The sequence below is a fragment of the Doryrhamphus excisus genome, linkage group LG19, assembly GCF_037039965.1.
Source record: "Doryrhamphus excisus strain RoL-2023G ecotype Guam linkage group LG19, RoL_Dexc_Guam_v1.1, whole genome shotgun sequence".
Classification (NCBI taxonomy): Eukaryota; Metazoa; Chordata; class Actinopteri; order Syngnathiformes; family Syngnathidae; genus Doryrhamphus; species Doryrhamphus excisus.
Window position 1 is genome coordinate 16,083,239 of NC_136375.1, and position 24,262 is coordinate 16,107,500.

The 24,262-nt window shown below is 44.3% G+C and overlaps 3 protein-coding genes across 7 annotated transcripts in view; all 3 read left to right on the forward strand.

The window, feature by feature from the left end:
- Positions 1-1,847: 1,847 nt before the first annotated feature.
- Positions 1,848-12,418, forward strand: ntd5 (ntl-dependent gene 5). 2 transcript variants are annotated; one of them, XM_058057774.2, is made up of 8 exons: positions 1,848-1,986; positions 2,650-2,784; positions 2,978-3,169; positions 8,486-8,597; positions 9,019-9,095; positions 9,902-10,084; positions 11,682-11,879; positions 12,002-12,418. In XM_058057774.2, exons 1-8 carry the CDS (start codon positions 1,914-1,916, stop codon positions 12,091-12,093), a joined length of 1,062 nt encoding a protein of 353 aa, XP_057913757.2. In that variant the 5' UTR covers positions 1,848-1,913; the 3' UTR covers positions 12,094-12,418. The 2 variants fall into 2 exon arrangements, with proteins under 2 accessions (XP_057913757.2, XP_057913758.2); XM_058057775.2 differs by having other exon boundaries at positions 8,489-8,597.
- Positions 12,419-13,777: 1,359 nt separating this feature from the next.
- LOC131107589 (uncharacterized) lies at positions 13,778-19,786 on the forward strand. Of its 3 annotated transcripts, none has more exons than XM_058057772.2 (3): positions 13,778-14,148; positions 14,921-16,420; positions 18,817-19,786. In XM_058057772.2, exons 2-3 carry the CDS (start codon positions 14,945-14,947, stop codon positions 19,144-19,146), a joined length of 1,806 nt encoding a protein of 601 aa, XP_057913755.2. In that variant the 5' UTR covers positions 13,778-14,148; positions 14,921-14,944; the 3' UTR covers positions 19,147-19,786. The 3 variants fall into 3 exon arrangements, with proteins under 3 accessions (XP_057913755.2, XP_057913752.2, XP_078655147.1); XM_058057769.2 differs by lacking the exon at positions 13,778-14,148 and adding an exon at positions 14,213-14,455; XM_078799021.1 differs by lacking the exon at positions 13,778-14,148 and having other exon boundaries at positions 14,213-16,420.
- Positions 19,787-23,980: 4,194 nt separating this feature from the next.
- Positions 23,981-24,262, forward strand: part of LOC131106931 (uncharacterized) — a 12,971-nt gene continuing 12,689 nt past the window's right edge. For both annotated transcript variants that reach the window (XM_058056480.2, XM_078799102.1), the window contains exon 1: positions 23,981-24,164. The gene's annotated coding sequence lies outside the window, so the exon portion shown is untranslated. The remainder of the gene's footprint in view (positions 24,165-24,262) is intronic.

Genomic DNA, 24,262 nt, shown 5'->3' on the forward strand with positions numbered 1-24,262 from the left:
ATAATAAGAGATGGTAAGACATATTAGAGCCCTCTAGACATGAAATAACACCCCCATAGTCACCAACAAACTCCCATTACCCAATATAGTAGACATAACAGAAAATAAGACATATTAGAGCCCTCTAGACATGAAATAACACCCCTACAGTCACCTACACACTCATATTACCCAATATAGTAGACATAACAGAAAATAAGACTTATTAGAGCCCTCTAGACATGAAATAACACCCCTATAGTCACCTACACACTCATATTACCCAATGTAGCAGACATAATAAGTGACAATAAGACATATTAGAGCCCTCTAGACATGAAATAACACCCCTATAGTCACCTACACACTCATATTACCCAATATAGCACACATAATAAGAGACAATAAGACATATTAGAGCTCTCTAGACATGAAATAACACCCCTATAGTCACCTACACACTCCTATTACCCAATATAGTAGACATAAGAGAAAATAAGACATAGAAATCCTTTATTAATGACCTTCAGAATACACTTTTGAATATTATGAGAACCCCCGAGACACGAAAATACACCCCTATATTGGCCAACACCTCAGGGCCCTGAGATGGCCGCTCGCTAACAAAGTATCAAGCTAGAAATTAAGCTAATTAGTTAACCTAGCGTTAATGTTGACCTGAATCTTACATTGTAAAAATAAAGAAGCCAGCTGTATAAAAGTGTCTTACGGTTTTTTCCAGCGTAGAAGAGTACATCATAGCTCCAAGCATGGCAGGCTTCCCCAACCACCAGGCCACGGGAAACCTTCAGACACAATGATAAAAAAAAACAACAATACTTAATAAATAAAATCATTAGCATTAAACTACATCAAATTTCATGTAAAGGAATATACATTTTTGAAATATGGACCATTATAATATTTATAAAAATAATATACAGTTAGAAATCACAGGTTTTATGCATTTTAATGTGAGAACGACTTCTCCCACTTTGTTGGAGAGTCCTTGAAGGTACCATGTAACGTTGTCCAAGGCTGCGCAGTTCGACTACTATACTGTATTTTTAGCCTTATTCTTTCACCTCCAAAATGCTGATACTATATGGTTATTCATCAAGGTAAGATGTGATTGAGTACAAATGTGTATATTTGTTTTCTCAAAACTAATTCCAGGCTGTGGATGGTGGCTCTGTATTCCTCTAGTGCTTTGCATTTAATCTTCCTGTGTTACTTTTACACAATAAATCACCAATAAGATCAATTAGATCGTACTATGATCAATTAGATGGTTGTAACTTACGTATGTTTTACTGATGTATTGATAATCTTTCCTGTGTTGATGTGTTTATAAGCTAGCTTTCCTAGCTAGGGCGCTGCCAATGCTAGCTAACGTTAGCGTTGCTAATGCTGGAGTCAATCCTGGTAAGCTACTGAGCATGCGTGACAATCCTTTGGCGGGCAGCCCAGGCTCTCGTGTTTGTTGTCTCGCGATACCCATTCAGCCGTTCATGTTTGATGGAAAATAGCTTCCAGTGTATTTACGTGAAGCTTTGGTGAAGCCTAGCAGTGAATTGATGTTTTTTAATGACTTTGTATGAAGCCGAAGTGAAAAGCAGACCGGATGTACAAGTTGAGTAGAATTTGGTTGTACTTTCTCATGAATTAGTTTGCTGTTTGTTTATTTCCACCCTCGCCTCATCTTATCTTATCTGCTGTTTGGACAGAAATAGGTGAAAGGTCTCTGACTGGAATTGACGCTAATTCTCTTCAACACAAACCAGATGTGTTGCAATCTCACTTCCTTTCTCCACGCCCTCCCTCCTGCTCTTCTCTTTGCTGCCCCCCCCCCCCCCTCCACCCCACCCTTTTCCTTCCAAAAGCCGCATGTCCTCACGTCCCATCCCCAGAAGGTCGCAGGCCGGGTTTCAAGGATGGACTGTGTGCTGCTGCTGCTGCTGCTCTGCCTCTGGGCTCTGACTGCAACCGTCACCCTGCAGCCTACAGGTACTACACGTACTACAGGTACCACATGTACTTCATGTAGTACTCATTTTCAAATCATTTTTGCCACTGTAATTTTTGTATCCGCTTGTACATTTTTAATTTTCAAATTGTTGTGTATTTTAACATATTTGCCTTATTATGTGAATTATTGGCATTTTTAAAAATGTGATATTGATTCAAATATTACTTGTATTTTGCAGTGGAGTGAATGTTTGATGTTTATTTATATGCTTTCATGATAGCGGCGCCCCCCGTGGGTTGGGGTGAAAGTGCCGCATCAGGCATGCTAACATGCATCTTTTGCCACATCTTCAGTCTTTAGGATGCGGCGGTCGAGAAGTAGCATGCTACATGTGTGTGTCGGGGAATACAGTAGCACACGTGTTTTCATTCTGGGAAACGACAGAAGATGAATCACAAGCTGCTACCCCCCACCTCTGGCCCCCGTGTTTGGACACTGATTGCTAGCACAAACAAGGCTAGCATCAAAACCCCCAAAAGGCAACCTGGGTGGCAAACGTCACCTCCACACGGGCTTTGCGTTAGGACAACAAAATGTTATTGCTCTTGTTGTTTTTACAGGAGGTGGAGGGCATGAATGCAGAGAAGGTAAACAAAGGGCCAACTGCCAGCAAGTGTAACACGTGTGTGTTATCCCAACAGAGTCTTGCCCGCAGAGACTTCTGGGAGACGAGCGGAAGAGGACGTGTCCTCGTCCGTGTAAAGTGGACAATGACTGTGGCAGCAAGCGTCAATGTCTCTGCGACGGCCATTGTGGTCTCAGCTGTGTGGCTCCAGGTACTTATTTGTTGTTGTTGTGTGTGTGTGTGTGTGTGTTGTGTGTACACAGCTGTGTCAACACACAATGAAAGAATCTTCCACAGGTCAGTACACCCCTCACATTTTAGCAAGACTCCTCTAAAGTGATTTGCTGAGCTGTGAGGCCCAAGATGGAGGAGAGCCGCACACTGAGCGCATCTTCTCTCCTCAGGTCGTACTTGTCCTTGGCCTCTTCCCCCCAGAGAAGACTCGGTGGCTCGCCTCCTCTCGCCCACCCCCTCCTTTTCCGCCCTGCTGGAAGTGCGATGCAAGCCGGGATTGGCTCTGCCCAGCGGCTTGGATGCCACCATTCGCCGTTGTCAAGGCGACCGCCAGTGGAGCGGAGAAGAGCCCATCTGCGCAGGTGAGGAGAAGCTCATCTTTAGTGGAGCACAGGGGAAGGCTTCAACGTTGATGCCAGGCCCAAGGTAGCGCTTCGTCTTTATGAAAGACACCGTGAATCATGTTCTTATCACCGTAGCAACCGCAGCTGCGCTACCACAATCGATATTTAGCAGTAAATGTTTAGCTTTGTGCTCATTTGCATGGCAAGCGTTATCATAAACCTCTTTCACATGATGTCATATCTCCAGTGTCTACCTATCACTAATCTTTATACATATTAGGAGTGGGAAATTGGAAGCATTCATTCTGATAAATGAATTCAGGCTAAAATTGATCCATAGGTAAAATGGTGTTTTTTCCATTTTTGGGTCCTACTGGTGGACATTGATTGGCTGTCATCGTGTTTGTGCTGTTTGGCATCAGCTCATTGTAGTTTGGGAAGGCAAGGTGAGTAGCGGAGAGGAGATGTGAGAGTCCAATGAAAGGGATATTGACATTCCGAGTGATAAAGGCCGAGTATTACGCCTCCTTTGTTTGCTTGGCACCTAAGCAGCTCAAGTTTAACCTACCCCGTCGTCACAAATCGCCCACTCATGAGTAAATTGAACTTCGGAATAGCAGAGCTCTCGGATAAACAAAACTATAACGAACGAGAACACCCCACGAGTCTGCAAGCCGAGTGGGTAGGCCCATAAGATGCACGCCCATAACACGAGAGGTTAACAGAGTTGTTGCAAAGTGTGTTCGGTGAACCGTCATACGAGCCACCGTGCAGGACTACGGTGACCACCTCAATCAGCACACAAAGAAAATGAAAAACAAAAGGATCGGCCCAGCGGGGTTGCTGTCACCGCAACCTTTGCTGGTTCACTGATCAATACTCGTATTGATCACAAAAGTCTTCTTACTGGTCACTTTCTACTTTGAAATGATTTGGAAATGGATAAAATAAGACAGCAATATCCCCCCCTGCTGGTGAAAGTAAAGGTTGCATCTGTTATAAGCAATATGTGACTTCATGAAGCCACACTATTCCTTATATTCTTTAGCTTTTTATTAACAACAACAATTATTATCATACGTATAACAATAATAATCAGAAAATATGTAGAATATAATAAAATAATAACATTATGCACCACATACATGCAGTGGATTAGAAATAAACCTTACAAATAATATATTTTACACATCTATATGTGCTTTGTGATTGGCTGGTGACCAGTAGTCCAGCTGGGATAGGATCCAGCTTCCTAGTGCTCCTACTAGGATGATTAAGTAAGCCAAGCAGCGCAGATAATGAACGAGTGAATGTTAAAGTGGAGCAGGTATTGGGCCCTACACTTTCACTTTCATTTCCTGCTAATTTACCTCATCAGCTCGGCAGCACTGATGAGAAAATAAAGAGCTTTAAAGGTCTGAGGCTGGCGTGCCGCACGCATGCACACACACACACACGTACTGCACACTTTGCATTGTGGATGTTTGTTAGCAGCCAGTGGAAGGATGCGGAATGTGAAAGGGGGATAGGATTGGGAGCTGTGTGATTCGAGTAGCCGTGCATGCTGCTGAGAGACCAAGGCAGAAGGTAGGTGGGTTTTTAAAACGTGTGTGTGTGTGTGTGTGTTGGAGTGTGAGTGGAGCTCCTTCATGCCTGCTGAGAGGCTGTGGGCGGCCGATCACTGTCAAAGTGGCACACAGAGCTGTGTGAGCGAGTGTGTGTGTGTGTGTGTGTGTGTGCATGGAGAGGGGTACATTTTTCTCTTTGTGTGTGTGTGTGTGTGTGTGTGGGTGGCCCATGGCAGTCCACGGAGTGAGATGTAGAGAGAAAGATCTGCGCTGGTCATGCTGCTCGAGGCCTTTCTGTTCCCCGCTCTCTCATCCTCTTTGCTTCTCATCTTCTTCTCCTCTCATCCTCTTCCACGTGAGAGGCCTCAGATAAGGTCTCGCTCTGCAAGGGGAGCCAAAAGCGGCTTTCTCCAGGGGAGGGGGGCGTGTTGTTGAGGCTCACGCTTTTACTCTCATGCAGAGCCCTTCCTAAAGGTGGCGATGATGCACCCGCTTGATGGCATGTGTGGGTGGCATCTCCACTTTACATTCTACATGTGAAGAGATAGCGAAGGTGGCCCCCTTCAGGCATCGCTTGATACGCGCTTCCCTCCACCGTGCACAGCTCTTGATGGATGGATTTGCAAACGGCACACGGGACTCGTTAGGCAAAGCCACGCTAGCACCTCATCTAAGGACGTCAGACACAAAAGCACCTTTCATAGCCGTCATACCGCCGTCACCTCTTCACCTTCTTCCTGTCTGTATATACACTCGTCCCTCGCATTATCTCGGCTTTCAGAGATGAATGCATGAATAAATGGCAGCGGTTTGGTCCATTATTGGTCCATAACGTGTTGAAATACAATTCATATGTAGTATGCTGGAAGACCTGGGTTTCTGTGGAATTTGCATGTTCTCCCCGTGTGTGTGTGTGTGTGTGTGTGTGTGTGTGGGAGCCCCGCCGTTGGATGACCATCAGTCCACTCCCCGCCTCTCACCCAAAGTCAGCTGGGATAGGCTCCAGCATACCCCCGCCACCCTAATGAGGACATTAATGGATGAATAATTGGAATATATCAATGATGTGATTATTTATTTATTTAAGTAAGTAAAAGTAGGGCATTTCATATCGCACCATAAATAATAAAAGGCATTTAATGACTTGATGAATGAAATAAAAATGATACATTGAAATAAATGATTAATTTACAGCCTGAAGTATGAGTCGAGGTAGCAGAGGTGAGTTACAGTATAGCCAAGCTAATATTAAACATCAGAAAAAAGAGGAGACTAATATCAAATATGTGAAAATGGTATTTTAAAATAAAAATTTATAAAATATAATATTAATTTATAAAAAATAATTAATACAAAATAATTCATAAAATAAGTCAAGTACTATTAAGACCTACTATGAGGATGAAAACTTTATTGACAATTCAAACATGGCTGTTCACTCACCCAAGTATCAACATTGTGCTTTCAGTGTCGATTTTAGAGCATGGAGAGCTGGTATGGGAAGTATCAGCATGGATCCGCACACCCACCCCCCTCTCTGTAGTCCGACCAGCCATGAACTTGACAACAGTAACCGAAGCAAAGGTGATCGGGTTGCCAACGGATCTCCGTTAGAAAACAGACGTCCGTTAATGCGCAATAGGCATTGTGACCAAACGGTTCTGGAATTATTGCTCGCCTCCGATTGAGGAAAAAATAAGTATTATCTTTTGACACATTATATTGTTTTGTATTTTGTTCATAATATGTTAAAAATATGGCCCAAGGCTATGTTATTCAACTTTTTGCCGCTAAGGCTAACCGGCTAGCTGACTAGCTTGTTAAGCTAGTTAGACCGCCGGTGTAGTGTCCCACACAAAACAGTCCCCTTACAACTGGTGCCGAGTCGAAAATCGTTCCCATCCCAAGGCTATTCTAATAGCGGCCGAGTTGAGCAATGTGATGTCAACCAAGAACAAGAATAATAGAAGTGGAAAGGTTATTTCATGACTAATAATGTTAAATATGTATTTGCCAGGTTATAAATTGGGTTTCCAGGCTCTAACTCCGTAAATATTTGATATTGAATCCTATGTGGCAGGGATTCATTGAATGCGGTGGGGTCTGGAACCAATGAAGCGTCCTAACGGGTTATACTTGCAGCTGGGTTATACTTCCCGCTCGAACGAGCCGCACGGAAATCTGTGACCGTGTGTGACTTTTGAGGGCATCGTCTTGAATAGAAGAGCTCACACAAGAGAGTACAGACCTCTCATTTTCTACTACAGTATATCTTCTCAATACTTTAGAAAGCAAAGGTGGTTATATTTCTGGACAGCATACATCCTTATGGTCTTATGGCTTTACATGGGTATTAGCAATATAGTAAACCCACGCATGCACGGGGAGAACATGCAAACTCCACGCAGAGACGAACCCAGGTCTTCCCGATCTCCTGAGTGTGTGGCTGACATGCTAATCACTTGTCCACTATACACAATGGCAATTAAAGAAATAAAACACAAGCCAGCAAAGTGTTCATACCAGGGCAGAGCAAGTAGGTCAAGCCAGCGCAGCCAGCCCGGATGAGCTACTTTGTGTTTATTACGGCTTGTACTTTGAACACTGCGCGCTTTGAGAGCGTTCCAAGAAGAACGGTCATCCTATTTGTTGACGCAATGAATGGGAGAGTTGGATGTTTGCTGTGTTCACAGCAGTGCTGAAAGAATATAACCTTACTCGCCACTGTGCGAGTCTTGTCATGCTGACAAATATGACAACTTTGAAGGGCAGCGGAGAAGAGGGAAGGCGAATGAAGTGTTGGCGGGTCTCAAGAAACAGCAGTCTGTGTTTACTCACGGCCGAGACTGCAGTGAAAGCTAGCTACCGCATTGCTTGTGAAATCGCAGACTTTTAGAATCGCAGATTTGTAAAAACACGCATGATGAAGGCAACGTTCATTGTGCGCCCCAAATACTGTGTCAGCCGTCCCCTGGGCTAAAATGAGTTTGACACCAGTTAGCATGTTAACATTGCTATTTTCAAAGCTATAAACTTACTTCTAGTGTTTTCATGTTCTGTGTTAGCATGTTAACAGTTAACATGTTAGCTTTACTAGCATGCTAACATTAGCATGTTGCCATTTATGCTATTTTTGAAAGCTATACACTTACATACATAGTGTTTTCATGTTCTGTGTTAGCATGTTAACAGTTAATGTGTTAGCATTGCTAGCATGCTGACATTAACATGTTACCATTTTTGCTGTTTTCAAAGCATACATTTACATAGTGTTTTCATGTTAGGTGTTAGCATGTTAACATGTTAGCATTGCTAGCGTGCTGACATTAACATGTTACCATTTTTGCTGTTTTCAAAGCTATACATTTACATAGTGTTTTCATGTTAGGTGTTAGCATGTTAACAGTTAACATGTTAGCATTGCTAGCATGCTGACATTAACGTGTTACCATTTTTGCTGTTTTCTGCTGTTTGCTATCATTTAGATTGATTTGTACAAATGTACAAATACTGTTTAATACACAATGTATTAAACAGTATTTGTACATACATTCTTTGTGTGTATTACACATCAATAGAGAGAATGCAGTCCTGTTATTTATCTTTCTGTTAATAAAATGGAGTCAAAATGGGTATTTGTTTAGATGATGAGAGATGAATTATAAAAGTGGGATTTATCATCATAAATACGTGTTGTGTTATGTTTCAGTTGTCCAAAGTGAGCATTATTATAATACACGCTGTGTCCTTCTGTGACCTCCAAAAGCAGAATCTCCCACACTCCTGACCTGCCCCCTTCCTGACCATGTGACCAGCACCTTTGGCATCGAGGGCGCCGGCGCCGTGGGGACGTCTATCCGCTACAGCTGCCTGTCAGGGTGAGCTAGGAGATTTGGCGGGGGGGGGGGGCTGTGTAGGATGGAGATGCATTTAAAGAAAAGCCTGAAGTGCTACGGAGGTGGATGTGGAGGATGTGACAGTGTGTGAAGAAGGAGAGATGCATGCAGGAAGGGGATGATTTGGATCTCCCGGCTGATGTTCTCTCTCTCTCTCTCTCTCTCTCCATTGAGCTAAATGGGTGCTGTTGAATGGACTCCTTTTCACACTGACTCATCCATGAGTGGAGTTGTGAGCCAGACAAACTGAAATGAGACACCCTCAATGAGGGGTGGGGAGGAAAAGGAATCATTCGCACCTTTTTTTTTCCCCTCCTATAAACTGTCACATGTCACTCAGGAGCCATCTGTCAGCCAGTCTTCTCTTCTCTTTTTTAACTCTCTTTTTTTGAATTTCCTGCAGGGCCGACATAGTGGGAAGCAGTGAAAATTACTGCCAGGATAATCAAACCTGGCAATATCCTCACCCCATCTGCAAAAGTAAGTCATACAATCACCTATCGTGTTGATTTTGCTGGTTTTCTGCTGCAATTGGAGCGAAAAGGGAGCACCAAAAAAAGAATAGTCTGTCCTTTTCATAGCGCTTTACTGCGCTCTTGTGGCCACAACTGGTACTGCACGCACCATCCAGCTCATCTTCAGTCTTTATTGACATGGATTTAGTCGTGTACTTTTATGACAGTATATGTAAAACAGTATATGTTTGGGTATATTAATTATTAATTGAACAATATAGCTTGTCTTCTTCTTCTTTCTTTTTCGGTTTTTCCCTTCATGGGTCGCCACAGCAAATCAATCTCCATCCAACCATGTCTTCCACATCTGTCTCTCCTTCTTCACTACATCCATAAACCTCCTGTTTGGTCTTCCTCTACGCCTCCTACCTGGCAGCTCTAAACGCAGCATCCTTCTACTAACCATCTCAGTCTGGCCTCTCTGACTTAATATGTAATGTCCCTCTGATGTACTCGTTCCCGATCCTATCCATCCTGGTCACTCCCAATGAGAACCTCAGCATTCATTCATCTCTGCTACCTCCAGTTCTGCTTCCTGTCTTTTCCTCAGTGTCACTGTTTCTAGACCAAACAACATGGCTGGTCTCACCACAGTTTTGTATACCTTTCCTTTTATTTTAGCTGAAACTCTTCTATCACACATCACCGCTGACACTTTTCTCCACACGCGTGTTCACCTCCTTTCCACAATCTCCATACATCAGACCAGATCCTGATGGTTTCTGTGAGGTAGCTGTGATGATGATGAGGTTATTGTCTGCGACCCCACAGAGGTGTACTGTGAGCCCCCCAGAGAGGTGGAGCAGGGCTACGTGGTGGCGGTCCAAAAGACGGAGTATGAGGTGGGCTTTGACATCCATTACCTCTGCAAGAAGAACTTTTGGCTGGATGGACCCCAGAAGGTCACATGCTTGGCCGACGGCAGCTGGAGTGCGGCGCCGCCGTCCTGCAGGGGTGAGAGGAACCATCAGCATCATCGAAGTGCACATTCGAGATCATATAGTTACATAGGCCAACAGCCTGGTCACCAGCCAATCACAGGGCACCATTCACAGTCACATTCATAACGATGGACAATTTGGAGTCACCAAAGAAAACCCAATACACTCCTTACCATTATTAGAGCCCCCTCAACATGAAATAACACCCCTATAATCACCTTTACACTCCTATTACCCAAAACAGTAGATATAATAAGAGACAATAAGACATAGAAAACATGTTTACCACCTTCTAAATAGACTATTTAACATTATTAGAGCCCCCATAACATGAAATAACACCCCTATAGTCACCGTTACACTCCTATTACCCAAAACAGTAGATATAATAAGAGAAAATAAGACATAGAAAACCTGTTTACCACCTTCTAAATATATTATTTAACATTAGAGCCCGCACAACATGAAATAACACCCCTATAGTCACCTTTAAACTCCTATTACCCAAAACAGTAGATATAATAAGAGACAATAAGACATAGAAAACATGTTTACCACCTTCTAAATAGACTATTTAACATTATTAGAGCCCCCATAACATGAAATAACACCCCTATAGTCACCGTTACACTCCTATTACCCAAAACAGTAGATATAATAAAAGAAAATAAGACATAGAAAACCTGTTTACCACCTTCTAAATATACTATTTAACATTAGAGCCCGCATAACATGAAATAACACCCCTATAGTCACCTTTACACTCTTATTACCCAAAACAGTAGATATAATAAGAGAAAATAAGACATAGAAAACATGTTTACCACCTTCTAAATAGACTATTTAACATTATTAGAGCCCCCATAACATGAAATAACACCCCTATAGTCACCGTTACACTCCTATTACCCAAAACAGTATATATAATAAGAGAAAATAAGACATAGAAAACCTGTTTACCACCTTCTAAATAGACTATTTAACATTATTAGAGCCCCCATAACATGAAATAACACCCCTATAGTCACCGTTACACTCCTATTACCCAAAACAGTATATATAATAAGAGAAAATAAGACATAGAAAACATGTTTACCACCTTCTAAATAGACTATTTAACATTATTAGAGCCCCCATAACATGAAATAACACCCCCATAGTCACCTTTACACTCCTATTACCCAATACAGTAAATATAATCAGATAAAATAAGACATAAGATGGAGAAATAAAGAGACAGGAAGTGATGTTAAGGGTTCAGAGGTGATTTGGTGTGGGTTAGGCCGCATCGGTAGTCAGGGTGTTTTTCTTCGGTATCTTATTGTGTCTCCAATGACAGCCTGTCGTTGCGACCATCAAGTCTGGTGCAAACATGACAGTAGTATGACTGACACCCAGCGCCAGCGTACAATACTCAACGTCTTTGAATGCATCTTTTGAATTTGCTCTTCCTTTAGCCATTTGATGCGTGACAATGCTTCCTTTAGCTAAAAAGTACGTACATTTGACTCATCGTTGATAATCATCTTTTCAAAAGCGTGACGGATGAAGGCTAGTGAGGCGTTGTGGGCCCCGTGAATGTACTTTTTTTTTTTTCCCCCGTCCCCAAGCTCGCTGCATGATTCCCGCCGAGAGAAGCCGCGTGATGATTGACGGCGTGAAGCGCTGGCCCTTTGACATCACAGACGCCATGGTTCCTCACGGGGAGAGCGTGACGTTCTACTGCAAGCACCCTCAGCAGCATTGCAGCTTCGTCGCCACGCGCACGTGCGTCGACGGCGAGCTGCAGCCGCCGGATTGCTACCTCGGTAAACCATCTGTGTGGGGTGCACTGTTTTTTTTTTTTTTTTGTTTTTTTTTTCTCAGATGGGACTCGGTGTTGACAGTTGGAGGGCGGTGCAATATTTATCACCCTCTCTCCGATTTGCAGAGCCCACATGGCTGCAGTATAAGCTCTTCCCTCATCGTCTCGTCTCTGAGATTGAAGCCTGCGATCCGGCCGTGGTGGAGACGACCTTCTGACCCGCCTTGGAAGGCACTCCTAACACCGTGGGCACCCTGTGGGCACCCCCTTGTGCTCGTCCTATCAAACTGCAGGCTTTAATCTCTCACTCGGACGCCCGGCAATCAACATTGTAAATAGCAAGCACGATAATGGACACTTCATTAGGTACATCTTCTCATTGAACTATTAAATAGACCGTGTACCTAATAAAGTGTCTGGGGGGGTGTTTGGGTTCGGACACCCCTGCTGGTGATGTACACAGTCGCGTCCTTTTTGTGCACGACTGCACGCATCCAGACTTGGAAGTTTTACTGATTGACCTGAAATAAAATGTCGACACGCTTGTTAGTACCTTCAACGTCATTACGCGGTCCTAAAAAAAAAAAATCATATCATCATAAACATACTTCACAAATGAGATGTGGGTACCATTACACCAGCGGGGATAAACAAATACTAGCTTAACATTCTCCCGTTTCAGATCAACATTCTCTCTTTCATTGCCATTGCTCACCCGCCACACAATCCATCACATTAGCATATAAAATGTATGCTCACTACTCATCAATCATCATGGAAGATGATCAATAGAACAGACGGGGTCAGAGCCTTTAGCGTGGTGGTCAGGCTAGCGCTAGCATACAAAATCCGGTAACATTTTACCGTCTGATATGAACTTATGCTAGCCAGCTAGCCAGCAGGGTTTTTCTTTTGTTGCTTCTTGCTCAACTATGGTGCATTCAAGGACCACCAAAGTGCGAATAAACATTTTCAGTGACGTATAAAGACACAAACGTGCCAAAATTGGACCTGTATTACTACGTATTTATAAACAATGAGTCACTTAGCTGAGTGATATGTGTATAAAAAAAATATTTTTTGATCAAAAATCCACAAAAATGCTGGATCAATAACAAATACTGTTAAATAGTAGTGGTAAACACTGTACCTTTACATATATATAATATATAGGGCTATCAAAAACAACGCGTTAACGGCGGAAACTAATTTATTTAATCACGTTAAAATATTTAGCTTAAATTGCGCGCATCCTGTCAAGCCACGCCTATATAGTATGACGTCATACGGAAGCATAGCGTACTGTTCCCACAAACACACACACACACACACTATAACATTATTCTGACCTGAACACGTCGACATGAGAGTATTTCCAACAAAATATATATATATATTATATATCTCCTACTCACAAAACACGTCTCTACTAATCCCCGGAACCACACTTGCTCATTGTCACGACACCACAGCGAAGGTGCGTTTCAGGGACACTCGGAAAATCAGTATCTATCACGGTTGCACGTGTGGTCGAAATAAAAAGGAAGACAAAGAAAAACAACAAGTGGATATTCTCACCCCTCGGCAACGTAACTCTTACTGCGAAAGTACAATTTGATGCATTTAAGTATGCTCGGAAATCCCTGAAAATACACCTACATTGGAAACCAGTGAATTCGGCGTAAATGACGCGGTGTCTTTGAACGCAACGCTTCATAGTAAGCACATGATAACATAACGCTGTTAAAAATAAATAAATAAATAATACCAAGTAAATATGTTAGCTTGACTGCAATTTTCAGATCATGTTCAGCTGTTAATACATCCATACACTCTGTATCGATTATATTTTTATTCAGAAAATGCAGGAAAAACAGGCACACATTTGATTAAAATTAGCAAGCATATATAATAGCATTTGGACTATTCCACTGCATATAATGATGAGTATTATTGGTATTAATGTATGTACTGTAGATAGTATTTTGTGTAGATTTTTTTGCACCCTGTGAGTACATTATAGAGAGAAAGGTGAGCTCTTATTTTTGTGCGGGTACAAACAGGAAGTGTGAGTCCCGGTGCCCCCCACAGAGAGCACACTCAGGTTTGTTGGGGCTGCAGGTTCTACATAGGCTGAACATGGCTGCTGCTCGGACCCGGTAGGCTGCTCCGGCATAGCAACTCCCCCTAACCCCTCCCTCGCCGAGCCCAGGCAGCATCACCCTGCACACGGCTCAGACATATTTGGTCCTCCGGAAGTCTGCACGGTTCGGGTAAGCCAGTCCCTTCCCGACCAACACGGCGGCTTGCATGGGTGGAGCACACTTTGGGTTTTTTGTGTTTTTTTTAAGATGAAAGCATTAAAAAAAGAGGTATTTTAAATCGACTAGAGCAGAGGCAACAGCAGAAGAAGAAGCTCTGGCCGTAAAGTTTGTCCTGAAAGCGGGAAGGCTCGCTGCTCGGACCCTGGGCTTCTTAAAATGGCTGGCTGGAGGTTCGAGGTTCGCCTGGTGCGAAAGGAAGCAGACTTCCTCCTCTTCCTCCTTCTCCTTCTCCTTCTCCTTCTTCTCCACACAAGGCGTAAATATCCCGTGTGCATGCTTCTCTCTGCGTCAGTGTGCCGGCCGGCCGGTGCCGGCGATGTCGCAGGTTCGAGCTCCGGCAGTCGCGGCGCACTGACAGCTCGCACCCTGAACAGTGCGTAATGGCGTCCTACGCGGACACCTTATCGTCTCTTAGCGCTTTCTCTCGTGAAAAGTGTTCTGACTTCTACGTTCTAGATGAGGAAGTAGACGAGAGAGGACGTGGTTCAACTACACCCCCCCCCCCCAGCTCGACATCGTTGAGATGTTTTATTGATTAAATCATTTACCGTAGTGTCAATGAACGCCACATCGAATAGGACGCTTTGTTATTGTTTTTTTTTTTTTGCTCCGAGCTCACGTGCACGCTCATTAGCATATCATGCTTCTTCACTTGACCCCGATATTCTCCAAGTGCACGTGTCACCACCTCCAAATCTCTCCTTGTGTTCTTTCATTGTAGCTCTCTAAATGGCTGTGACCCAAAATGGCTTCCCAGTTGGCTGCAGCGCTGTCAAGAGGCAGTCCGGAGGTCCAAAATGGTGGAGAACCAGCCAGGCCTGTCACAGAGGACTCAGAGGGTACCCTCCCGTCCAACTGGGATGCTCTGCCAATCAATGGGAGAAAGCCAGATGTGGGCGGGACTTATGAACCTGCCCTCCAGGAAGCTGGTGATGAACTAAGGCAGCCAATCAGAGCCAAAATGGTGGCTCACGCCTCTGCCGCCACCCTGACCAAAGATACTGGTTCCTGTTTAGAAACAAACCAAATATCTGTTGCGAAGACCAGCAAAAAGGAGGAGGAGGAGACGCTTCGATGTGATTGGCCGCTGCTCAATGGCGTTAAATTACAGCGCGGGACGGAACGGGCGGAGGAACAGAGCGAGCCGCTGGACCTGAGTCTACCCAAGAGACGTGACAACCGAGAGACGAGATACGGACGCTTTCTGGACGCTTGCGAAAGCTCGCTGATCATGGAAGTGGACGAATACGACGGCGAGGCCGACAGAGACGTGGTGGAGGAGGACAACGAAGACCTGCCCTCCTTTTTCACCACCTCAACCAATGACCTTCTCCTCATCGACGACCAGGGCATCCCGTACACTCTCAGCCCGGATGGACTCAGGGTGCCACAAGTGGACGCCCCCACGGCGTCCCGGGCCCCTCAGATGGCGGGGGTGTCCTCAGAAGAAAACCTCAGCCAAAGTTTAGACGATGCACCTTCTGGTCACCTGATGGCGTCGCCGGTTGTGGATTCGCCGCCCTCCGACACCTTGCCCCAGGTGCCCGGTCAAGCCATCCAGATCCTCACCAGCGCCTCATCCGGCGCCCCCATTCTGCTGTCCTCGGCGCCGCTCAGCCTGTCTCTTGCGCCCGGTGCTTCCGCCCCCATGTTCCTTCTCCTGTCCTCAAGTGAGTCTACCTCCACCCCGATCGCGGTCCTAGATCCCTCTACGGGTCAGTTGTCCCAGATCGCCGCCCCCGTCTCCTTCACCCAGGGGAACCTGTTGCCTCATCCTGTCATGGGCGCGCCCCCTCATCTCGCCGATTCGCTCTGTCACGCAAACTCCCGTGGAAGTGAAGCCATATCCGCCGAGCAAGTCTCAAACCCGAGCGACAAGCCATTGACTAGTTTGACCCCCGACCCCTCAGACGTCCAGTCCCCGGCCCCTGACCCCCAACCGGACACAGAGCACTTACCTCTGGACGACCATCTGTACTTCTCCAGTTCCGCCGCTCCGCCGTCGCCGCCCAAACTGGAGCCCCTCGACCCGCCGGACCCTCTCTCCCCTGCTGACTCGCCCAACGACCCGGCCGCCCGCCGGGTGCTGTACTGCCAGCTGTGCCCCAGGGTCTTCTTTTACCTCTCCGACCTGGAGCGCCACCGCATCACACACTCGCAGAAGAAGCCGCACGTTTGCCAACAGTGCGGCAAAGCCTTCAAGCGCTCCAGCCATCTGCAGGTTAGACAAACAAACATGGCCGCCGGGTCATCGGGTCAAAAGGGGGTAGGGTTAAATCCACGAGCCATGTGACACAGAGCTGCCTAATGTTAGCTTAGCTTTTAGCATTAGCTCCTCAGTGGGATTGAGAAGCATTAGCAGAAGCATTTTATGTGCTAACATTAAGATCGTGTTGTGGTGCAAACATGGCCGCCATCAAAACAGGAAGTCTTGATATGATTAGTCATGAACAAAATAACCAGCTCCATAATTATCCTAACTTTGGACAGTAATTCATATCAAATGTTGGCTTGTTTATCAGCATTTTAAATCTTTAGTTTAACTATAAACTGTGATGCTAGCAAAAGAAACCACAACAAATGAGTAAGCAGAACTAGCACTGCAAATGTAGTGTTTTTATTCTTCCCCATTTCCCAAAGACTAGTCAGGTTTAAGTGACTTTGAACGCACCAGCGCACAAGTGCAGTAAGGTACCATACCAACGGCAAATATGCTATTGCCATCAACATTCATATGAAAGTGTTATCCTCAGGTGAAATCTACCATATTACTGTAGGCACACCTGAACAATCTGAGGGAATCCGATGGAAGATCTGTATGAAAATGATCCGTTGGAACTGCCACTGCTCTGACGTGACTGTAACAACATGTTTTGTTATTACCGTGTTTTGCACTGCTGTAGAACCGCCCCAAATCACACTTGAAGGTTGTTTCTAATGTTTTGGCTGTACAAGAGGTGACACAATATTAGGAACAGCTCTCAGTTTGTTCCAACCTCAGGGCAGCAAGCCCTCATTTAATGCGATTAATCGGTTGCAGACCCGGCCGCAGTAAGTGAATTTCCGCGAAATAGGATTCAAGATTACTAAACAGAATATTTTTGTCGTGACGGCATAGAAAAGGGTTTCCTGTTTATCCTCCAAATAAGCTTTTTAACATTATTAGAGACCTCTGGACATGGAATAACACCCCTATAGTCACCTTTGCACTCCTATTACCCAATATAGTAGACATAATAAGAGAAAATATGCCATATTAGACATAAATGACTTGTTTATGACCGTATAAATACACCTTTTAACATCATTAGAGCCCTTTAGACATGAGATAACACCCCTATAGTCACATTAACACTCACATTACCCAATATAGTAGATATAACAGGGAAAATAAGACATATTAGGCATAGAAAACTTGTTTCTAATCATATAAATGTTTTTTTTACATCATTAGAGCCCCCTAGACATGAAATAACACCCCTATAGTCACCTTTACACTCCTATTACCCAATATAGGAGACACCATAAGAGACAAAAAAGCTATATAAGACATAAATGACTTGTTTATGACCGTATAAATACACCTTTTAACATCATTAGAGCCCTTTAGACATGAGATAACACCCCTATAGTCACCTTCACACTCATATTACCCAATATAGTAGATATAACAGGGAAAATAAGACATATTAGACATAGAAAACTTGTTTCTAATCATATCAATGGGCTTTTTTTTACATCATTAGAGCCCTCTAGACATGAAATAACACCCCTATAGTCACCTTTACACTCCTATTACCCAATATAGTAGACATCATAAGAGAGCATAAGACATATAAAATATAAATGACTTGTTTATGACTGTATAAATACACCTTTTAACATCATTAGAGCCCTCTAGGCATGAAATAACACCCCTATAGTCACCTTCACACTCCTGGAACCCAATATTGTATATATAATATAGTGGATATCATAAGAGAAAATAAAACATGTAAGACCTAGAAGATTTGTTTACCACCTTCTGAATACACTTTTTTAACATGATTCGAGCCCTCTAGACAAGAAATAACACCCCTATAGTCACCTTTACACTCCTATTACCCAATATAGTAGCTATAACAGAGAAAATGAGACATATTAGACATAAGTAAGATGTACTATGTAACTATGTAACTATGTGAGTAAGATAAATACGATACACATAATTAGAATAAATAAGACAAATAAGATTTAATAAATAAAACTCACTGGAGTTTCCTCGGGGACCTTAGTGCCAGGCGGACAGGAAGTGATGTCGGAGGTAATGGGTTGAGTTTTAGCGTGTCAGGGTGGTGGCCAGGTTGTTATTGTGTGAGAATATTATTATAGTAATAATCTGGCGACACCTAGTGGTCAATGTTTAATACTACATGCACAGTTAGAGTTGTATTTGTATTTTAGATCATTTAGGTATTTCATTTCATGCTTGAAAATACTTCATTCGGGGCGAGAATACGAGAGGTAGCAAACTGGACTACTACTAGATCACGTTCAAGCATGGAGCAGCCGCCATTTTGGAATGAATGGCGCCAGCGAGGCACTGCCGTCACGTGACAGTGTTTGTCCCTCCCACAGAGACACAAGCACATCCACACGGGCCAGAGGAACTTCGTGTGCCCCATCTGTGCCAAACGCTTCAGGGAGGCGGGCGAGCTGCAGCGCCACCAACGGGTCCACACAGGAGAGAAACCCTACCAGTGCCAACTTTGCCACACGCGCTTCGCCGAGCGCAACACCCTGCGGCGTCACACCAAACGCAAGCACCCTTACCACCAGGTCGCCATGGAGATGCTCAACGAGCGCGGCGGCGTGCAGGCGGGACACGGGGAAGAAGACGAACCCGCCGAATGGTACAGCTCCACTGTGTCGCATCTGGAAAACTCCGAGTCGGAAAGGGAAGCTTAAGGAAGCGTAACTAGCTTACAAAGACGGGAGCACTTGCAATATTTCTGTGATTCTTTCTCTGAATGTATGATATTCCCATTCCCATTCCCATTCCATTTCACGGCCAAGCATACTTTACTGATGGTCCTCTGGGTGCACGCCACTTCCCTTCCCGGGAAGCTGAAACCAAACCCTAAAAGGTCCTTACTTTACCTCCATGACCCCTCTAGCATTCATTTTCACTTCCGTTCTAATGGCTTTCCTTTTCTTTACCGCACTCATGAAGTCATAAAAGCCAGACAACGTTCTGCTTGTCAAGACGCAGAACTATTTCATATCGACACACCTGGACCATTATATTTGATTGATGAGTCCTAATCAATATCATCACATGACTACTAGCACATCACTGCTATCAGGAGAACCGGAGTATAGAGGGGGAAGGAGCCGTCTGCTGTGGCCCAGCAAGGTGCACCGTATTCGGGCACACGCTCCGAGCAGCCACTGTGACACCACGGAGGTCTCTGGACAACATTTTGCACTTTTCTAGCGCTGCGGCGTTACTTTTTCTTTCACCTGTCGGACTATGATGTCATTTGAAATGGATTTCATTGTGTATATATTATAATATTATATACATAAACATGTTTTGTTCCACTAAGTTTAATTTATTGATTGTCCGGGGAATCTTGACTCACATTTAAAAATTGGTGTTATTGTTACGTAACAGTGCAGGGCACCCCGTACATTATTCTCCATGCTGGGTGTCCTCACGATGGAGCCTATCCCAGCTGTTTTTGGGGCAAGAGGCGGGGGTACACCCTGGACTGGTGGCCAGCCAATCACAGGGCACATATAGACAAACAACCATTCACACTCACATTCATACCTATGGACAATTTGGAGTGGCTAATTAACCTAGCATGTTTTTGGAATGTGGGATGAAACCGGAGTACCCGGAAAAAAACCCACGCATGCACGGGGAGAACATGCGAATTCCACACAGAGATAGCGGAAGGTGGAATCGAACTCCGATCTCCTAGCTGTGAGGCCTACATGCTAACCACTCTTCCACCATGCAGTGGAGCAAGCCACATTCACACCCATTCAAATTGCATTCCCAATCAATCAATCAATCAATTGATAACCTCAAAGTGCTTCAAGAAATGAGAAGGAGCTCCGCTACTTGAAAATGGCCGCTCCAAAACACTGTGAATGATTTGCACTTCTTTTATGGAACATTTCTACTCCCAGGAAGAACGCTTTTGACACCACGTCTTCTTCTTTTAGTGCTGATTTCATGTACGTACGTGATACGTACACTGCACGTGCTCCACGTACAGCATCCATCCTGGCCAGTACTTCACGTACTTCATTCATCTTTTGTCCAGGATCGCCATTTTAGAAGGTTTTTTTATCCAATCAAACAAAAGAAAGCACGTGCAAGATATAAATTCCAAATTAAGATAAGCGTGTGTATGTGTTTGTGTGTGGGTGCGTGCGCGCATGCGCGCTGCCAGGAGCCCACGTGGGTTTCATTTTCTCGCTAATGAGGTTTTTTTTTTTTTGCTTGCTGAACTCTTTATGTGGGTTATATTATCACATATTATCATGTTATTCTTATCATAACCCATTCATTGTAATAATGGTGATTATTCTCATGATGAATAAAATACTTTCACTTTATTTGTGGCAGGTTAGTGAATCTCATCATATCATCGCAATATATTTATTTGTATTACATGATCCAATAGTAATTATAATGGTCAAAATAATTATAATAATAATGTTTAAAATGAAATAATTTGAAAAAAAGTCCTGATGAGATTTGATTTTTATGGTTATTATATTAAATTTAATATTCACGCTCCAATTGTGAATATTTAATTGTAGAATTATTTATAGATAATGTATTCTCCAAATGACATTGTAGTAATAATAATAATTTCAATAATCAATAATCAATCGTATTGAAATGATGACTTTTCTCTTTTCCACGGAGCTTGTCATCAATGTCTTTTAGCTGCTCCGGTGCCGCACCTGAGAGACAAAATTGGGGGTAGGTTGACCCCTGGTAGATTATTATTATTATTATTGCACTGTTTGGCCACATGAGGGCGCCATCACACCACAGCGTTACGACCTCGTCTGGTCTCCTACGGAGGTACAGTATGGCTGCAGAATAAGCTTTACTTTTCACCCCCAACAAATGAAAAATATGTCAATTGCTCCCCAAAATATGACGATATGATGTGCGTGTCGGAGGCAAAGCTACATGCTAATATTTTGATGAGGAAGCAGTGTGAGAAATATGAGACCGCAAAGGGAAAAGGTTAACATCATGCAAGGCTTGGTTGAAGGATTAACACTGGCGGGAGTGGGGGGTGGTGGGGGGCGGGGTGTGTGTGTGTGTGTGGGGGGGGGTGACAGGTGTTAAACAGAGAGGGAGTCCCGGCTGTTGTTGGGGTTGAACTGGGGGGGGGTGGCTCAAAGCAATGGCATCACCCTCCCCAGAATGAGGTGTTTTCTAAACTACTCCATACTTTTCTGTGCGCTCTCAGGCTAGCTTTCTCATGCTAAAGTTAGCATTGCTAACACGCTAACATTATTGTAGTAACATTGTAAGCGTTTTCACGAGTAGAAACCTACATGAACACTGTGTGCTTTTGTGTTAAGTGTTAGCATTTTAGTGCTAGTACGCTAACATTAGCACTGTAGCATATATTTTATTTACTTTTTCAGAAGTATTAACATACAAAGATACACTATCATGTTAAGTGTTGCACACTAATGTTAGCATGCTAGCATGCTAACTTACTTTAGCATATGGCATTTTATTGCCATTCTTATGGATATTAACATACACAGGCATTTAGTTAGCTAGCTACCACGCTAGGTGTTGTATGCTAACGCTACCATCAGCACAAGTAAAACTCATAGGAACTTGTTGTGCTTCACCCCCTTAACCCCCCCCCCCACCATGGCCTCCCTTCCCTACCATGACACGCCCCCACCCCCTATCTCAGTTATGACCTGCTGAACCAGCACACACCAGCCTGTCAGTCAAAAAGAAGGAACAGGTGCTTCGGGGAACGACCTCACTCCCCCCACCTCCACCCCCACCCCGCCCCACCCCATGCAGGCCAAAGGCAGCACATACAGTATGTAGTATCCTTGATGTTGCTTTAAATGTTGAAATGTACACAAGCTAGTAAATCATCTTCCTGGAGTAGAAACCTCCACGTATGTCTCTGATACTTTACCTTACTTTACCTTACTTTACCTTACTTTACCTTTACCTTTACCTTTACCTTTACCTTTACCTTTACCTTCCTTTACCTTTACCTTCCTTTACCTTTACCTTTACCTTTACCTTTACCTTTACCTTCCTTTACCTTTACCTTCCTTTACCTTTACCTTACTTTACCTTCCTTTACCTTTACCTTCCTTTACCTTTACCTTCCTTTACCTTTACCTTCCTTTACCTTTACCTTACTTTACCTTCCTTTACCTTTACCTTCCTTTACCTTTACCTTCCTTTACCTTTACCTTACTTTACCTTCCTTTACCTTTACCTTCCTTTACCTTTACCTTCCTTTACCTTTATCTTTACCTTTACCTTTACCTTTACCTTTACCTTTACCTTTACCTTTACCTTTACCTTTACCTTTACCTTTACCTTTACCTTTACCTTTACCTTTACCTTTACCTTTACCTTTACCTTTACCTTTACCTTACTTTACCTTACTTTACCTTTACCTTCCTTTACCTTCCTTTACCTTTACCTTCCTTTACCTTTACCTTCCTTTACCTTTACCTTCCTTTACCTTCCTTTACCTTTACCTTCCTTTACCTTTACCTTCCTTTACCTTTACCTTCCTTTACCTTCCACATGCTTTGGATCATCACTCACCAACTTGACAACACACAACATCTTCTTTGCTCCTCAGTTACACTCAGCACACGTCAGGGGCCACTGTGAAAGGGTGAGGGTGAAGGGTGATGGTAAAAGAGTGAGGGTGAAGGAGTGAGGGTGAAGTTGAAGGGTGAGGGTGAAGGGTGAGGGTGAAGGAGTGAGGGTGAAGGAGTGAAGTTGAAGGGTGAGGGCGAAGGAGTGAGGGTGAAGTTGAAGGGTGAGGGTGAAAGAGTGAGGATGAAGGAGTGAGGGTGAGGGGGTGAAGTTGAAGGGTGAGGGTGAAGTTGAAGGGTGAGGGTGAAGGGGAGAGGATGAAGGAGTGAGGGTGAAGGTGAAAGAGTGAGGGTGAAGGAGTTAGGATGAAGGGTGAGGGTGAAGTTTAAGGAGTGAGGGTGAAGTTCAATGGTGAGGGTGAAGTAGAAGGGTGAGGGTGAAGGGGAGGGGATGAAGGAGTGAGGGTGAAGGAGTGAGGATGAAGGAGTGAGGATGAAGGAGTGAGGGTGAAGGAGTGAGGATGAAGGGTGAAGTTGAAGGGTGAGGGTGAATGAATGAGGGTGAAGGAGTGACAGTGAAGGAGTGAGGGTGAAGGAATGAGGGTGAAGGAGTGAGGGTGAAGGAGTGAGGGTGAAGGAGTGAGGATGAAGGGTGAAGTTGAAGGGTGAGGTGAATGAATGAGGGTGAAGGAGTGAGGGTGAAGGAGTGAGGGTGAAGGAGTGAGGGTGAAGTTGAAGGGTGAGGGTGAAGGTAAGAGGAATCGGCTGTTGACTGTGAAGGTGGTGGTGGTTGGGGGGGGGCAGGGGGGGCAGGGGGGTTAAGGCCATGGAGGAATGGGGGAGGGGCGCTGTGACAGTTGGCACCGTGGTTGGACCCATGATGCTTTGGGGCAGAGCGAGAGCGAGAGCGAGAGAGAGAGAGAGAGGTAGAGGGGGGCAGAGCGAGGGCAGGCTGGAGTTTGCCGGAGACAGAAGGAAAGACAGGAAGTGGAGTTTGCGGCGTCTCTGATGAAAGGAAGGACATGAAAAGAACATGAAAGGAAGAAATCAGCGTTAAACTACAGCAGCACTTCCTGGCTCTCCTCCTCTTCCTCAATTTCATCCCAACCCCCCGAGGGAGCTCTCTGGCTGTAAGTATGACCTTCTCCTTCTTCTTCATTCAGGTCTTAGTGGAGGATTAGACTCGGGCTGGCCTTCAACCCTTCACCCATCATCCATCCATTAGCCA

What these genes read in the sequence shown, in the direction of transcription:
- ntd5 (XM_058057774.2), top strand. Translation starts at nt 1,914, where the DNA reads ATGGACTGTGTGCTGCTGCTGCTGCTGCTCTGCCTCTGGGCTCTGACT. An exon ending in CGCTACAGCTGCCTGTCAGG is followed by an intron (nt 8,598 to 9,018) that starts GTGAGCTAGGAG and finishes AATTTCCTGCAG; the next exon opens with GGCCGACATAGTGGGAAGCA. An exon ending in GGCGCCGCCGTCCTGCAGGG is followed by an intron (nt 10,085 to 11,681) that starts GTGAGAGGAACC and finishes CCCGTCCCCAAG; the next exon opens with CTCGCTGCATGATTCCCGCC.
- LOC131107589 (XM_058057772.2), top strand. Translation starts at nt 14,945, where the DNA reads ATGGCTTCCCAGTTGGCTGCAGCGCTGTCAAGAGGCAGTCCGGAGGTC. An exon ending in AGCGCTCCAGCCATCTGCAG is followed by an intron (nt 16,421 to 18,816) that starts GTTAGACAAACA and finishes TCCCTCCCACAG; the next exon opens with AGACACAAGCACATCCACAC.